General features: G+C 39.8%; 1 protein-coding gene across 3 annotated transcripts in view; it reads left to right on the plus strand.

Annotated features, from left to right (window-relative positions):
• Positions 1–17,498, plus strand: part of pex5la (peroxisomal biogenesis factor 5-like a) — a 187,272-nt gene that overhangs the window by 155,580 nt on the left and 14,194 nt on the right. For all 3 annotated transcript variants that reach the window (XM_057840380.1, XM_057840381.1, XM_057840383.1), the window contains 2 exons: positions 3,799–3,964; positions 12,336–12,493. In XM_057840380.1, coding sequence (XP_057696363.1) covers positions 3,799–3,964; positions 12,336–12,493 — 324 coding nt within the window. The remainder of the gene's footprint in view (positions 1–3,798; positions 3,965–12,335; positions 12,494–17,498) is intronic.

The following is a 17,498-nucleotide window of genomic DNA, read 5'->3' on the forward strand; positions in this document are numbered from 1 at the left end:
AAGTTGCAGAATAACATTATCTAGGTCTTTCCCAGATAAATATAATATATATAAAATAGTTATAGCGTGACGGTTATCGGGCCGGCCTGCTCTATCAATGAGGTGTACTTATTGTTTTTTTTCAGGGAGTTGGCAACCCTAGTTCCAGCATTAAATAGCATTCGGATCAAGGATTGTGTATTTCCAAAGAATTTGACAGGACGGGATTTTAACAACAACAACAATGTCCATCTATGTTTATTTAAATAGAAATATCAATCCTCTAGTACAGGGGTGTCCAAACTTTTTGCAAAGGGGGCCAGATTCCGTGTGGTAAAAATGTGGGGGGCCGACCTTGGCTGACGTCTTTTACGTAGAACAATATGTTTAAGCAAATTTTAGCAAGTCATTCAGTGTGTCACAATTGTCTTATAATTTTTTTAAATTAATCATTTCAATAATCTCGCAACTACCCTTTGTGGCGTTCTCTTTCGACTCTTGGACTCTAGCGAAATACTGCTGCTGTAAAATTAAACTAGCTTCAATTTCTCGCTACGTATCTTCCCTGTAATGTTGTCGTACATGTCAATGTGTCTTGTTAGGTAATATCGCCTCACATTGAACTCTTTAAAAACAGCGACTGTCTCTTTGCAAATAAGGCAGACACAGTTGTTGCGTATTTTAGTGAAGAAATAGTCCAATTTCCATCTATCCTTGAAGCGTCGGCCGTCTTTTTTGTTGTTGATTGTCGCCATTTTAGAAAATTGGGAGTAAAGGGTCACACGGGGTAATGTTGCTTAAAGTGCTGCTGCCTTTCAGTTGGTAAGTGAGGAGCAGCATTTAGTGATGACCAATTTATTAAGTCTGCGTGCGGGCCTGACGTTTTTGATTTTATGACAGAGGCTGGGGGCCGGATGAAACTTGACCACGGGCCGCATTTGGCCCCCGGGCCGGACTTTGGACATGTCTGCTCTAGTACATAGATACCATATACAGTATAAGAGTGGAGATCCTATGCATGCTGTGATCCAATAGAGACTGACATTCTCACTTCTTAGCGAGTTAAAGACAGGAGCATTCGATCCACATACCAGGCAGGTACTTTAAAATAACCTTAGATTATTCAATTTTTTCTCCAATCTTTTTAACGCCTGGCTTTGTCATAAATGCCAGCGATGCCGTAATTTTTCTGCAGACTTAAGAACTGTAGAATACTTTTTTTTTTTAATTTCAACATTTCAAAATCTAGTCTGAATCATGGGCACATTATTACTTTTTTTTAATCAACCAAACTGTTTGTAAATTTGTGAATAATTTTATGATGGGGTTTTTAGTGGAGTAAATAACTCACGTCCATTAAGATAGAGCCTGCCAGAGAAGTCTCTTTTAACAAGATGGCGGCCAATTAGTCACGCTGACAATTCCAACATAAGACAGCTATGCTTATATATGATCTCTATGTTCTAGTACTGTGTATCACTTGTGGGTTTTTGCTGACTGGGAGCCATTCAACACCCATCACTTTTCAATACTGCTTACCCTAATGGGGGTTGGGGTTCAGCATAAGCTCATCCAAGTGGATCTTCAAGTATCCACACATTGTGAAGACAAAATTGTCAAATCAATTCCAGGATCCTGCCAAAGTACAGTGGAGAAAATAAATGTTTCAACACCAGACTATGTTGCAAGTCCTCCAACTTAGAAATCATGGAGGAGTCCGGAATTTTCATCGTATGTGCATGTCCAATGTTAGAGAGATAATCTAAAAAGAAAAATCCAGAAATACAATTTTTTTAACAATTTATTTGTGGGATACAGCTGCAAATAAGTATTTGAACACCTGTCTCTCAGCTAGAATTCTGACCCTGAAAGACATGTTAGTCCGCCTATTAAAAGTTCACCTCCACTCCATGTATTATACTGAATCAGATGCACCTGTTTGAGGTCGATAGCAGCATAAAGACACCTGTCCACCCCATACAATCAGTAAGACTCAAACTTCTAACATGGTCAAGACCAAAGAGTTGTTCAAAGACACGAGAAACAAAATTGTTCACCTCTACAAGGCTGGAAAGTGCAACAGAGCAATTGCCAAGCATCTTGGTGAAAAAAGGACCACTGTTGGAGTAATCATTAGTAAATGGAAGAAGCAAAACATGACAGTCAATCTCAATCGGAGTGGAGCCCCATGTAAGATATCACCTCGTGGGGTCTCAATGATTTTAAGAAAGGTGAGGAATCAGCCCAGGACTACACGACAGGAGTTGGTCAATGACCTGAAAAGCGCTGGGACCACCGTTTCCAAGGTTACTGTTGGTAATACACTAAGACGTCATGATTTGAAATCATGCATGGTACGGAAGGTTCCTGCATATGTCAAGGCCCGTCTTAAATTTGCCTATGACCATTTACATGATGCAGAGGAGTCATGGGAGCAGGTTTTGTGGTCAGATGAGAGTAAAATAGAACTTTTTGGTCATAATTCCACTAACCGTGTTTTGAGAAAGAAAAATGATGAGTACTATCTCAAGAACACTATCCCTACTGTGAAGCATGGGGTGGTAGCATCATGTTTGGGTGTGTTTTTCTGCGCATGGGACAGAATGAGTGCACTGTATTACAGAGAGGATGACTGGGGCCCGGTATTTGGACATTTTGGGGAACAACCTCCTTCCTTCAGTCAGAGCATTGAAGATGGGCAGAGAGCCAGGAAAACCAAGGAGTGGCTCCGTAAGAAGCATAACAAGGTTCTAGCATGGTTTAGCTGCTCTCCAGACCTAAACCCAATAGAAAACCTTTGGAGGGAACTCAAACTCCGTGTTGCTCAGCGACAGCCCAGAAACCTGACTGGTGAGTGGGCCAAGATCCCTCCTGCACTGTGCGCAAACTGGTTAAAAAGCTACAGGAAACATTTGACCTCTGTAATTGCAAACAAAGGCTACTGTACCAAATATTAACATTAGTTTTCTCAGTTGTTCAAATACTTATTTGCAGCTGTATCACACAAATAAATTGTTAAAAAAAAATACATTGTGATTTCTGGATTTTTCTATTCAGATTATCTCTCTCACAGTGTACATGCACCTACGATGAAAATTTTAGCCCGCTCCATGATTTCTAAGTTGGAGAACTTGCAAAATAGCAGTGTGTTCAAATTGTAATTTTCTTCACTGTTTGTCATCCCAAAACTGCCGACCAACAAAAAAAATTGTTATGGCATATTGTTATCATGTTCAACAAGATATTACATTTTGTTCTAATATTCATTGAGTGGCTCAAAGCACAAGAACTAGCCGGCTCTGTGAACCATGGCTGGTGTTGCCGTTCTTTCGCTATCTTGACAGCCACGTCCTCCTCTCGCAACCACTCACAATCCCTGCTTGAGGAGGAGACGCTTCTATCTTAAGCCTTTAAAATGGAGTTTTTCAGCTTTGAACATCAGATAGAAAAGGCTTAATTCTTTTCCCGAGGAAAGAAGCCTTCTATCAAATCATTAATCGTCTAGTCAAAGTGAAGAGATACAGGTACATCCCAATTACTGTGATGTTCCCGCTAATCCATGCAGGATCTTCCCAATTCTATTCTTTCTACTGTTCTCTCCATCCCTCTCCTTTAACCCTGCTGGTTAACGGCTCCCTGTAATTATCCGCATTATCTTTTATACCCATCTTCAATGCATTTGTAATGCCTGACCACATGGGAGAAAATGACTTTCAGTGGAAAATTAGGAATCATGTGTTTTTCTCCCCTCTTTCAAGTAAAACAACAGTCACTTCGCAACATGGAGTCATAGTAATCATCCTCTGAATGTGTTTACAGCGCCATGCTACCTGAGGTCAAGGAACTTTTCCTGGAAGCAGTCCAGCACAATTCGGACACCGTTGACCCGGACTTGCAGACGGGCCTCGGGGTGCTTTACAACCTCAGCGGAGAGTTCAACAAAGCGGTGGACGCATTCAACACGGCCTTGTCGGTGCGGCCTGAGGTATAGCTGTACCACATACTCAAGAAAGGACATAAACTTGCACAATAAACTAGCAAGGTTATTAAAATAATAATCGATACCCACAGTCCTACGCACATTTTGTCATGGAATAATTTGGCTGTTTTGAATTTTTTCCGCATAGCTCAGTTTTGACATTATCAAGGTTCGCCCTGTTGTGCATTGCTGAATACTTCCACTTTGTAATGGAACATTCCCATAGAGACTCTCAGAAACGCAGAGGCAGATATACGAAAGGCTGACCTCCAAACTCTACAAAAGTATTCGCACAGAAGCAGACTTTATTAGTCATGTTCTTTTCAACTTCTAGCCATACATCTAGCAATGTAAAACAAGTTTTACACAAAGTGTTGAGATTTCATTATGTACGTAAATCGCGCAATTGATAGTTTATAGGATATTTCAAATGGTCGCCTGATATCGAACTTACTTTACAGTAATACTTTTATCAACCATCATCTGCTGAAAAACAACATCATAACCTAAAACAGAGATGAGGTACTTATGTCTCGCTAGCCATATGTGGCTCTTTTGATGAGTGCGTCTGGCTCTTGGCCAACGTAATTTTATATGTGGAACCGGCCGGCTCGTTTGACATCAATGAGCTGATTGGTCCAGTCACACATTTTTTCTTGTACTTTCAAACATAGGTCGCAATAACATATTCAAATCAGTGCCCATTGGTGGTCCTCCCTTCACAGATTGCACGGAGATGGATGTTAGTACGGAGCTCGTCTCGCACATTAAGTTTCTGCTCAGCCAGCAGCGGGGCTGGCCCCTTCCAACTTACAGTTGTGGTCAAAAGTTTACATACACTTGTGAAGAACATAATGTCATGGCTCTCTTGAGTTTCCAGTTATTTCTACAACTCTGATTTTTCTCCGATAGAGTGATTGGAACAGATACTTCTTTGTCACAAAAAACATTCATGAAGTTTGGTTCTTTTATGACTTTATTATGGGTTAACAGAAAAAGTGATCAAATCTGTTGGGTCAAAAATATACCTACAGCAACACGAATTAGCAATTTCTTGTGAATGATTATTGACTTGAACAATCATTGACTTGAACAAGTCAGGAAAGTCACTTGGAGCCATTTCAAAGCAGCTGCATGTCCCAAGAGCAACAGTGCAAACAATTGTTTGTACGTATAAAGTGCATGGCACTGTTTTGTCACTGCCACGATCAGGAAGAAAACGCAAGCTATCACCTGCTGCTGAGAGAAAATTGGTCAGGAGGGTGAAGATTCAACCGAGAATCACCAAAAAGCAGATCTGCCAAGAATTAGAAGCTGCTGGAACACAGGTGTCAGTGTCCACAGTCAAGCGTGTTTTGCATCTCCATGGACTGAGAGGCTGCCGTGCAAGAAGGAAGCCCTTGCTGCAAAAGCGGCACCTTAAGGCTCCACTGACGTTTGCTGCTGATCACATGGACAAAGATAAGACCTTCTGGAGGAAAGTTCTGTGGTCAGACGAAACAAAAATCGAGCTGTTTGGCCACAATGCCCAGCAATATGTTTGGAGGAGAAAAGGTTAGGCCTTTAACTCCAAGTACACCATGCCTACCGTCAAGCACGGTGGTGTTAATATTATGCTGTGGGGCTGTTTTTGCTGCCAATGGAACTGATGCTTTACAGAGAGTAAATGGGATAATGAAGAAGGAGGATTATCTTCAAATTCTTCAAGATAACCTAACATCATCAGCCCGAAGATTGGGTCTTGGGCGCAGTTGGGTGTTCCAACAGGACAATGACCCCAAACACACATCAAAAGTGGTCATGGAATGGCTAAATCAGGCTAGAGTTAAGGTTTTGGAATGGCCTTCCCAAAGTCCTGACTTAAACCCCATTGAGAACTTGTGGACAATGCTGAAGAAACAAGTCCATGTCAGAAAGCCATAAAATTTAACTGAACTGCACCAATTCTGTCAAGAGGAGTGGTCAAAGATTCAACCAGAAGCTTGCCAGAAGCTTGTGGATGGCTACCAAAAGCGCCTAATTGAAGTGAAAATGGCCAAGGGACATGTTACCAAATATTAGCGCTGCTGTATGTATATTTTTGACCCAGCAGATTTGATCACCTTTTTCTGTTCACCCATAATAAAGTCATAAAAGAACCAAACTTCATGAATGTTTTTTGTGACAAAGTATCTGTTCCAATCACTCTATCAGAGAAAAATCAGAGTTGTAGAAATAACTGGAAACTCAAGAGAGCCATGACATTATGTTCTTCACAAGTGTATGTAAACTTTTGACCACAACTGTAACTCATTCACACCCAGCCATTTTCACCGGTGCAACCCCCTTCGCTCCTTGCCGTTTTACTGGATTTTGACTGATTTTGCAAGGCCCACAGAAAATTCTGTTCTATTGCTATATAAACATGGAACCCACCAAAAGAAAGGTTAGACTCTCTTCTTTCAGCAGGAAAAAAAGTAAGTTCATATCTTTTTCCATTCTTTAGAAATCAGCATTAGAGAATAGCTTAGTTTGAGCAACTTTAATTTCTGATGAAAAAACTGAGAAATTGAGCTTTTTGTGAAAGCATACATTTCAAACATAACTTTGACTTTAACACAGATATTTTTTGCTTTAGTTACATCTCAAACATCTGAATAATGTTTTCCTTTTACATAACATAAACAACAAGACAAATACATCTTTTGATAGCAAAGTAACTATTTACACATAACTAACTGACAGATGATGCTGTTGTGGCCGTAACAGCCGAGTAAACTTTTCCCTCATCGCCGCCTGTCTCATAAAGATGGATTTTTTTTGGAGTCTCTGCGGGGTCTGCTCGGCGAGCAGCACGGACTCAACGGCATTGTCCGCTGCACTGGTGGTCCCAGTCGTTCTGCTCGGTCGTCCAGCGCCTGGCATCCCGGGTGTCCTCTAGGTTGTTCTCCATTTGGTCGCCATCCACCGGCGCCCCGGCCGTGCGGCCCGGCCATTCATTGCCGTTGAATCGGGTTGCGGGTCTTACAAAATGTGCTACTGCTCTCCAGTGGCCAGTTTTATTGCTTTAAAATGGATTTTCAGCTTTGTGGTTTGGAGCTAAGTTGAATCAGAACCCAGAGATATCTCTTGTTAAAAAAAAAAAAAAAAAACTAAAAGACATATAAATACACCTTTGGGACACTGAAACAATTAAAAATAGAATCTATAAGTTTTTTGGAGCAAATGAGTTAATGCCGAGCAAACTGGAGTATATAAAAAATGCGTAAGGCAAAATTAAACCATGAAAGTTGACTGAGTGGTACCTCAAGTCACAGAGGCACGATCAGTTTCACTTTCATTACTTTTTCGCCTGTCAAAATTGTCGTCACTTCCAGGAGAGCGGAACGGCTGCCCTAGAGGTCTCTGCCACTGTTATTCACAAGTTCCCTGGTTGCTGTTTTCACTACCAGGAGATTTACGCAGCGCTAAACCATGTTTTTATTTGTTAAGCCCCTATCACATACACCTGAACAGCCCTTATACAGTGGGGCAAATAAGTATTTAGTCAACCACTAACTGTGCAAGTTCTCCCACTAGAAAATATTAGAGAGGCCTGTAACTGTCAACATGGGTAAACCTTAACCATGAGAGACAGAATGTGGGAAAAAAAAAAACAGAAAATCACATGGTTTGATTTTTAAAGAATTTATTTGCAAATCGTGGTGGAAAATAAGTATTTGGTCTATACCAAAAGTTCATCTCAATACTTTGTTATGTACCCTTTATTGGCAATAACAGAGGCCAAACGTTTTCTGTAACTCTTCACAAGCTTTTCACACACTGTTGCTGGTATTTTGGCCCATTCCTCCATGCAGATCTCCTCTAGAGCAGTGATGTTTTGGGGCTGTCGTTGGGCAACACGGACTTTCAACTCCCCCCTCACCCTGTGGCGTCAAAATGATAACAAGAACGGGGAGCAAAAATTCCAGAACCACACGGGGGGACCTAGTGAATGACCTATAGAGAGCTGGGACCACAGTAACAAAGTCTACTATCAGTAACACAATGCGCCGCCAGAGACTCAAATCCTGCACTGCCAGACGTGTCCTCCTGCTGAAGAAAGTACACATCCAGGCCCGTGTGCGGTTCGCTAGAGAGCATTTGAATGAACCAGAAGAGGACTGGGAGAATGTGTTATGGTCAGATGAAACAAAAATTGGAACTTTTTGGTAGAAACACAGCTTCTCTTGTTTGGAGGAAAAAGAATACTGAATTGCACCATACCCACTGTGAAGCATGGGGGTGGAAACATAATGCTTTGGGGCTGTTTTTCTGCAAAGGGACCAGGACGACTGATCTGTGCAAAGGAAAGAATGAATGGGGCCATGTATCAAGAGATTTTGAGTGAAAATCTCCTTCCATCAGCAAGGGCACTGAAGATGAGATGAGGCTGGGTCTTTCAGCATGACAATGATCCCAAACACACAGCCAGGGCAACAAAGGCGTGGCTTCTTAAGAAGCATTTCAAGGTCCTGGAGTGGCCTAGCCAGTGTCCAGATCTCAACCCCATAGAAAATCTGTGAAGGGAGTTCAAACTCCGTGTTGCCCAACAACAGCCTCAAAACATCACTTCTATAGATGAGATCTGCATGGAGAAATGGGCCAAAATAGCAGCAACAGTGTGCTGAAAAGCTTGTGAAGAGTTACAGAAAACGTTTGGCCTCCGTTATTGCCAACAAAGGGTACATAACAAAGTATTGAGATGAACTTTTGGTATTGACCAAATACTTATTTTCCACCATAATTTGCAAATAAATTATTTAGAAATCAAACAATGTGATTTTCTGTTTTTTTTTTCCCACATTCTGTCTCTCATGGTTGAGGTTTAACCATGTTGACCATTGCAGGCCTCTCTAATATTTTCAAGTGGGAGAACTTGCACAATTAGTGGTTGACGAAATATTTATTTGCCCCACTGTATGTGAAAGCAAATTCCCAAGTCGACTGTCACAGGAATGGTGCGTACATTTGCCGAGTCGCATCTTAGTATAATGTTCAGGACTTTACGGGGAAGCGGTGTGTGTGAAAGCAGACGTTAAATTAAAGGGTCACAGCACGATAGCGGATGATGTAAATATCATTGCGGGTCGATCGTCACTTCGTCTTTCTTCCGAGTAAGACAAGAAGTGGTAGACAAACATCGCAATTATCAACATAGCAAACTGGAAATAGCTAAATTAAACCAAAAACATAACGAAATGAAATTGCTACTGGATCGCAGACCAAAGGAAGGGTCCATTGTCCATCTTTGGAAATGTGTGGTTTATTTTGTTGCCTATGTTAGGGTCCGCAACTGCGGAAACAAGGTTGTACCTGAAAGAAAACAACGGAGGGATACGTTCAAGGGTTTATTAAATGCAAACAAAAATACACGCAATCGCGGAGAAGGCGGAATAACACTCAGGTGACATGAAGTTCCGCTCTGAGACCTCCAATTTGGCCAAATTTCAAAATTGTCCTATATGCATGTTTGAAACATCATTGGAAAGCTTAAAATCTCTATTTTCTGAAGTAAGAAAGTAGGTCAAATCAATTGAGTGAAAAATAGACATTTTTGGGACCTTTGAAATTTTCTTAAGTTTATCATTTAAAAAAAGGTTTAATAAGTAAGAATAAGAATAAGTAACGAACACTTCAAGATGATCACCCTTTGATAATCAATATGCATGCACTAAGACATGTGGGTGGATGTACGATAATAATGGAAATTGGTGTGTGTGAATAAATGTAGATTCAATTTAGCCCTGTGTTTTATTTTGTAAATAAACATGGCTAAACTGGGAGTTAGCTGTATAATTTATGATAACTTTACTGCATACAGTTTTTGATATGGCTTGATTTTAATCTGTGCAAAGAAAAAACATTTCCAGGGGAATTTTAGGGGTTAAATTCCAATACCATAATATTTTAATTTTTGCAGTGGGCTAAATATTTTTCAACTGTGATCAAAGAATGTGAATGCAAGATACTGCGAATAAAAGACTCTATGCATAAAGGGAATATATAAATGTAAGTACATAACACTATCTATTTATTGTAATTAGCCTTGAAGCCTAGGACCTAGGCTTTATGATATAAGCATCTAAAGTATCTAACACATCGATATCATCCCATAATAAGCAATCCAAAAGGCAACAAAGGTCGAAAAGATAATGGACAGCATGCTAGTCAGTTAGCCTGCTGTGTCCATAATTCTCTTGCGAGCGTTCGACTGCAATGTATGACTTTTTGTGGCTTTCAATGATTAAAGACACCATGATTTTAATGACATATTATCGCATACTTACCTTGTTTCGATCCAAAAACATGTATCACTGAGTGTCAAGACACAGCTGTGAATGGCCACAGCCGGACTTTGTGGGGATTTTATGGGTGAAACACGGTAATATAACAAGGGTCGTGATGCAGAAGTCACAGACAGCAAGGAGTGGTCGAGATTTTCTTTTTCAAATATTTAACCTATTTTTAATTTTTTTTTCTTTGTTTGGATCAGTTATTTATCATCTAAAATGTCAGGGGAAATGCGACAGTAACAAAAAATGAGCACTATTTTTTTTAATGTGACGTAATTTGTTTGAAAGTTTAATATTCATCATCTAAAATGTCGGGGAAAATGCGACAGTAACAAAATATGTGCACTATTTTTTTCATTGTGACGTAATTTGTTTAAAAGTTTAAAACATGCGAGTCTTTTTAATTATCAGACATCAATTAATGATTCTAAGCTAAAAAATGCTAGACATTTCGAATAATAAACATACTTACCTTCTTTTTATGGCTGGGTTGAAACAGAAACGGTTGCGCAGTGTCTGTAAACATGGGTCTCCAGGGTAAAACGGACAAATTAAAAATAGTCCGAGGGCATAATGCGACATGAAACTGCTATGACAGAATATAGACATATTGTTCTATCAAACACAACAGTTCTTTTGGCTTAAAATTCAGTAGTTTATTTCATAGAGGGGTGCAGGAGCAGAAACTGGTTTTTCAGCCTTGTCTGTGTTTTCCACCACATAGAGTACTGTATATACAGTATATATACTGTATAGACACACACACACACACACACACTGTATAGCTCTCATGGAATCATATTTTAAAATATGTTGGGTGTTTTGGCTCTCTTGGTCAAAATAGGTCCCGACAGCTGACCTAAAATAAGGTTGGTGAAACGTAGTTCATTCAAACAAAGCAATAGTGAACAGCTCTTGTCCTTACCTTGCTACGCACTTAAATACTTTGTGTCGTAAAACATTTTATTGCTTAATGACACGGTTCAAAAGAAAACAGGGAATCACGTTATGTTATAAGTCATCTTACAAGGTTGTCATCAGACAGCGATGATATAGAATAGTGGACATGGCATACATCAGCATACTGTAAACCTTTTGTACCAAGTAGAATATTGTCAACTACTAAAATAAATCATTTAGATTTACTAGAAAATCATGGGCGTACTGCCGTGTTCTTTCATGGCTCTGAACAGGATAAGCCGTGTGGGAAATGATGGGTGGCTAAATGGGTGATATCATTTGCATATTTCCTGCTAAATGCACACTAAGTTGTGCCTGACAGTGCCTTTGATCAAGAAAAATTCAGCTGGGCACTCTGTGTCACACACATGACTTCGACATGGAAAGTGTTGAGCGCCCTAAAGCAAGTAGACACACACACTCATCGAGAACTGACGTTAATAGAAAATAAATGCGGTGAGGCACATCTAAAAGTCATAGTAGTTCATAGAGCATGGTTGCATACAGTCACGAAAAAGCTGCGGCTATGGAGTTTTGAGGTGAAATTTCAAAACGTAAAAAATCTGCCGCAACGATTTTGAGTGACTTTAACTAGAGCCCAGTGCCCATGCAAAATGACAGCAAAACGTCGATATGCATGAAGACACAAAAGTTTTGAATGTCTCTGCATCCCCTTAATGCAAATCAGCATCTGTCCTCCCTCACGATGTCCCAGGTCGGGATGAACATTACTCAATGCTAAATCCACCCTCGCACATCTGACTTGGTAATTTTCTACCCACCCCCCTGCTGCAAAACTATCTCTGAACACAAAGCCAGATAATTATATCCCCACTGCAAGGCTCAGCCTTAGATAAAGGCCCCCTGTACTGTCGTAGACCATGACCTCTGTGAGCATGTGTGTGTGTACCTGCAGGTGGCCAACAAGCACAAGGACACCCTGAGTGATGTAACGCAGCTCTCCTTAAATTACCCTTGTTAGTTTAGCGAGGAGCTGACGTTGACATTTTATCACTTTCTCACAGCAAAAATCAAGTGACTTGTTTTTGTTGCAAAGCAGATAATTCAGCTCTACGGACTTAAAACATCTATATCCCTCCCAGGATTATTTGCTGTGGAACCGGCTAGGGGCCACTCTGGCAAACGGAGACCGGAGCGAGGAGGCGGTGGAGGCGTACACACGAGCTTTGGAACTGCAGCCGGGATTTATCCGGTCCCGCTACAACCTGGGAATCAGCTGCATTAACCTCGGAGCACACAGGTGAGTGAGTGCAATTGCTTTGGGGCTGGAATTAAGAAAAAAAGTTTGAGTGAGACAAAGTTGAAACCTTGGCGCAATGTGCGAGTCATCATCACTGCCAGCCAACTCCTACAGAACTAATGAAATGTGACCACACTCGACGATATGCTCAGGTTTGCCTTGTCCTTATTAAATCAGACTCAAGAGTGACCATGCTGAATGTCCAGCGCAACAGAACAATAAAAACAAATGCCAGCAATATGTGTTCACAATGAAATTTTTGACCATAAAAAACATCTAACAAATCTAACAAAATATCTGCAGCTACACCACATATATCTGCAGATGCAGAAGAAAGTGTCCTAGAAATATTATTGGTGACTAGGCATGTGCCGGTACGAGTTTCTGATGGTATGATAACCTTAAGGAAAAATATCACGGTTTCACGGTATTGGTTACTTTTAGATATCTGGGTTAAAAAACAACCCATTGAACAGGACTTTTATTTTTCAAAACATATTAGCAAATTGGAAAATAGTCACGTGAAAAAATTAGGATACCCCATGAAATATTTAGATCTTTATTATGAAATGTTCACATATCAATGTCTGAGCTTGTTTTTCTTTTTCTCTGGAAAAGAAAGTGATTTAATTGCAGGTAAACAACAAAAATTAACATTGTTTTACTCATTAAACCAAATATATGAACAAAAAGGCATATTCTAACTGAGGAAAAAGTTAGGACACACTACCACATAATAGCAAGTGTTACCCCCTTTGGCTGAAATAACTTCAGTGAGACGCTTTTTGGAGTCATCTACAGTGTATCACAAAAGTGAGTACACCCCTCGCATTTCTGCAGATATTTAAGTATATCTTTTCATGGGACAACACTGACAAAATAACACTTTGACACAATGAAAAGTAGTGTGTGTGCAGCTTAAAAAATACAGTTAATTTATTTTCCCCTCAAAATATAGCCATTAATATCTAAACCCCTGGCAATAAAAGTGAGTACACCCCTTAGAAACTACGTATATCCCTAAATGTCCAAATTGAGTACTGCTTGTCATTTTCCCCCCAAAATGTCATGTGACTCGTAACAGGAGTGCTGTCAGCATTGCTGCAGAGATTGAAGCGGTAGGGAGTCAGCCTGTTAGTGCTCAGACCATACGCCGCACACTACATCAAATTGGTGTGCATGGCTTTCACCCCAGGGGAAGCCTCTTCTGAAGACGGTACATAAGAAAGCCCGCAAACAGATTGCTGAAGACATGTCAACAAAGCACATGGATTACTGGAACCATGTCCTATGGTCTAATCAGACGGGCGGGCTTTCTTGTGTACCGTCTTCAGAAGAGGCTTCCTCCTGGGGTGACAGCCATGCACACCAATTTGATATAGAAAACGGCGTATGGTCTCAGCACTAACAGGCTGACCCCCCACCTCTTCAATCTCTGCAGCAATGCATACAGCACTCCTGTAACGAGTCACATGACATTTTGGAGGGAAAATGACAAGCAGTACTCAATTTGGACATTTAGGGATGTATGTAGTTTCTAAGGGATGTACCCACTTTTATTGCCAGGGGTCTAGATATTAATGGCTATATTTTGAGTTATTTTGAGGGGAAATAAATGAACTCTATTATATAAGCTGCACACAGACTACTTTTCATTGTGTCAAAGTGTCATTTTGTCAGTGTTGTCCCATGAATAAATAAATATCTGCAGAAATGCGAGGGGTGTACTCACTTTTGTGTTACACTGTAGCAGTCTTTGACATCGGTCTGAAGAAAGTTTGCCTCACTCAGAATACTTTCTGCTGTGAGATGTTTGAAGGGTTTCTTGCATGTACAGTACAGCCCGTTTCAAGTCACCTCACAGCATCCCAATGGGAATAAGATCTGGGCTTTGACTCGGCTATTTCAGGAGTATCCATTTCTTCCTTTTCAGTCAATCAAAGATCGATTTACTGGCATGTTTTGGGTCATTGTCATGTCGCAGGGTCCAGTTTCGCTTCAGCTTTAATTTTTTTCTTGGATGTTCTCACATGATCTTCAAGCACACTCTGATACACGATAGAATTCCTGGTGGATTCTATGATGGCGAATTGGCCAAGTCCTGCTGCTGCATAGCATCCCCAAACCATGACACTTCCATCTCCATGCTTCACAGTTGGTATGAGGTTCTTTTCCTGGAATGCTGTATTAGATTTATGCCAAACATGTCCTCTGTTGTGGTGTCCAAAGATCCATCTGTCGAAAGAACATTTCTCCAGGAGTCTTGGTCTATGTCTACATTCACTCTGGCAAAATTCAGTCTTGCCTTCATGTTCTTCTTGGAGAGCAAAGGTTTCCTCCTTGAACACCTCCCTGGAAGGTTAAACTTCTGAAGTCTCTTTTTGATTGAAGAGGCATGCACTTTCACATCAACAGAAGCAAGAGCCTGCTGTAGGTCCCGTGATGACATTTTAGGGCAGGGGTCTCAAACCGGTCCTCAAAGGGCCGCAGTGGGTACTGGATTTCATTCCAACCAAACGAGAACAATCCCTTTTCACCAATCTGGTGTCTAACAAGTGTAATCAGTTAATTGCAGTCAGGTGCTGCTTACTTTAGCAGAAACCTCATTGGTTGAACTGTCTGTTTTGGATCTGTTGGAACAAAGACCAGGACCCACTGCGGCCCTTTGTGGAATCGGTTTGAGACCCCTGTTTTAGGGTTTTTGGAGACTTCTTTTAGCATCTTGCGGTCTGCTCTCAGGGTAAAGCTGGGAATGTTCACAGTTGTTTTGAATTTCCTCCACTTGTAGACTATTTTCCGGACAGTGGAATGGCTGATTTTATATTCTTTTGAGTTCTCTTGAAATCCCTTACCAGACTCATAAGCGTCTAGAATCTTCTTTCTGAAGGCCTCAGACAGCTCCTTTGATCTCACCATGGTGTTTTCTCTCACTTCAACAGTCAGGGGCACCCTAAATTAAATTTGAGGCTTAAATAAGGCAAGCCTCCTTCAAAACACTGGGTGGGATGTTCTAATTATGTGCACCTGGTGTGATACACTTGTGTATGATTTAAGTCATTTTAAGTGAGATTGAATGTGGGGGTGTCTTAATTTATTCCTCAACAGAAATTGCATTTATTTAAAATTCCCATTTTACAGAATGTTATAAAAGATCTGTTTTTTTTCTTTTCAGTTTTAATTGTTTAGTTGTATTTCTTGAATCTCTCAAGATTGTTAAAATTGATATTAAATATCCATGACCAAATATATTATGAAACACACAGGCTTCCATAGGGTGTCCTAAGTTTTTCACATAACTGTAAGTATAATGTTAAGTTAAAATAAATTTAAAAATAAATAGCTGAAATATTCTAAATAAAATTAAAATAAATGCTGTCCTCTAGGTGCGCGTAAACCCACAGCCACTGCTACACATTATTACCATCAGAACAAAAAATAATTCAATTGTCTTCTATAAAAAGCATGTGTGTATGACTCGTATCATAGTTACATTGTACACACTTTTTCTCAATACAGACAGTTTTTAGAGAGAGAAAAAACACGTATTACCACTGCTACACACACTAAACATGATTGAGTTAACTCTCGTAGCTAGTGGGGAAACGTTCATGATAGTGTTTACTAAGCTTTAGTTTTGTATGAATGCGAAATAATATTGGAGTTATTGCCTCATCAGCAGCCACCGTCCTCAAACATATTTTACATGTCTGTTGGCCCTCTTCCTCTAAGCCGCAGCCGACTAACTTTTCCGTAGCGGGAAGTATTATACAATACCAGCAATTTCGTTTTCTTCGATGGGTGAAAAGTTCAGGAGTTTCACCCATTTTGTAGCACAGCTGACTCACTGAGACTGAGCAACAACTGGTGGGGGAGGGTTGAGCCTTGCAGCTGTAAGCAAGGGATTTCTCCCTGCATTTTTGGGAGATCAAACATAGCTAATACCACAGGGACGGTAAGACGGAAATTTTTTGCGGTTTTGAAACCTTGGCGTTTTCATACCACGGTATACCTTGAAACCGGTAATCGCCACATGTCTACTGGTCACAAGACAAAAAAGTTACCAAGCAGGAGAAACAATATATAGTAATTTTCGACAATGTCATCTGGAGGAGTTGCTCAGTTTTTCTGTTTGCTTCTATGATTGACCTTAAAGGGAAAATATACATCCAAATTTTGGGCCAAAACTATATATATATATATATACATATATATATATATATAATATATGTACCCTAATTATTCAAATCTTACATTTTCATCGTGGAAAGAGCTAATTAAATATTTTTCTCATTCACGTGACTTCAGCTGCCATTCACGTGACTTCAGCTGCCACAAAAGGGCCAAAGCAAGAAAGAAAGATACAAAAATAGAACTACGAGAATGTCATATTACGAGATTAAAGTTGAAAAATAATACAAGAATGAAATCATACATTGAAATACTATGAAAAGAAAAATGCGATATTACCAGAATAAAGAAAGAATAAAGTTTAGTGTAATACAGTATTACGAGATCAAGTTCGTAATATTACAATAGACAAAGTTGTTATATCACTGATGTTTATTATGTTCTATGTGCTTTTGTTTGTTTTAATTTATTTCCTGGGTGTTCAGAAAGGTACACCTGACACTGATAACTTTATAAAAAAGGGGGAAAAAACAAATGTATTTAATTTTTATTATATTATTACCTTTTTTATGAAATAATAAAGGTATGAACGAAAAATATTTTCCTATGTTTTAATTCTTTAATAAATGCTTATTTATTTTGATTTTTAAAAAGAGAAAAAAAAATCTGAACAGAAAGTTGGTGCCCAAGATTTATTTTCGCGGTCCACACAAAATTATGTGGAGGGCCGGTTTGACACCTGCGAACTAAGATAACAGCCGATGACAACAGCTGATGAAGATACACACATTTTAGTTTTAAGTTTTATTCTCATTAAAAAAGAAAAAGTTCAGAAATCATAGCATAATTTCTTCAAATGCCTTTAACGGCACAGGAT

This window comes from Corythoichthys intestinalis, chromosome 7, assembly GCF_030265065.1.
Source record: "Corythoichthys intestinalis isolate RoL2023-P3 chromosome 7, ASM3026506v1, whole genome shotgun sequence".
NCBI lineage: Eukaryota > Metazoa > Chordata > Actinopteri > Syngnathiformes > Syngnathidae > Corythoichthys > Corythoichthys intestinalis.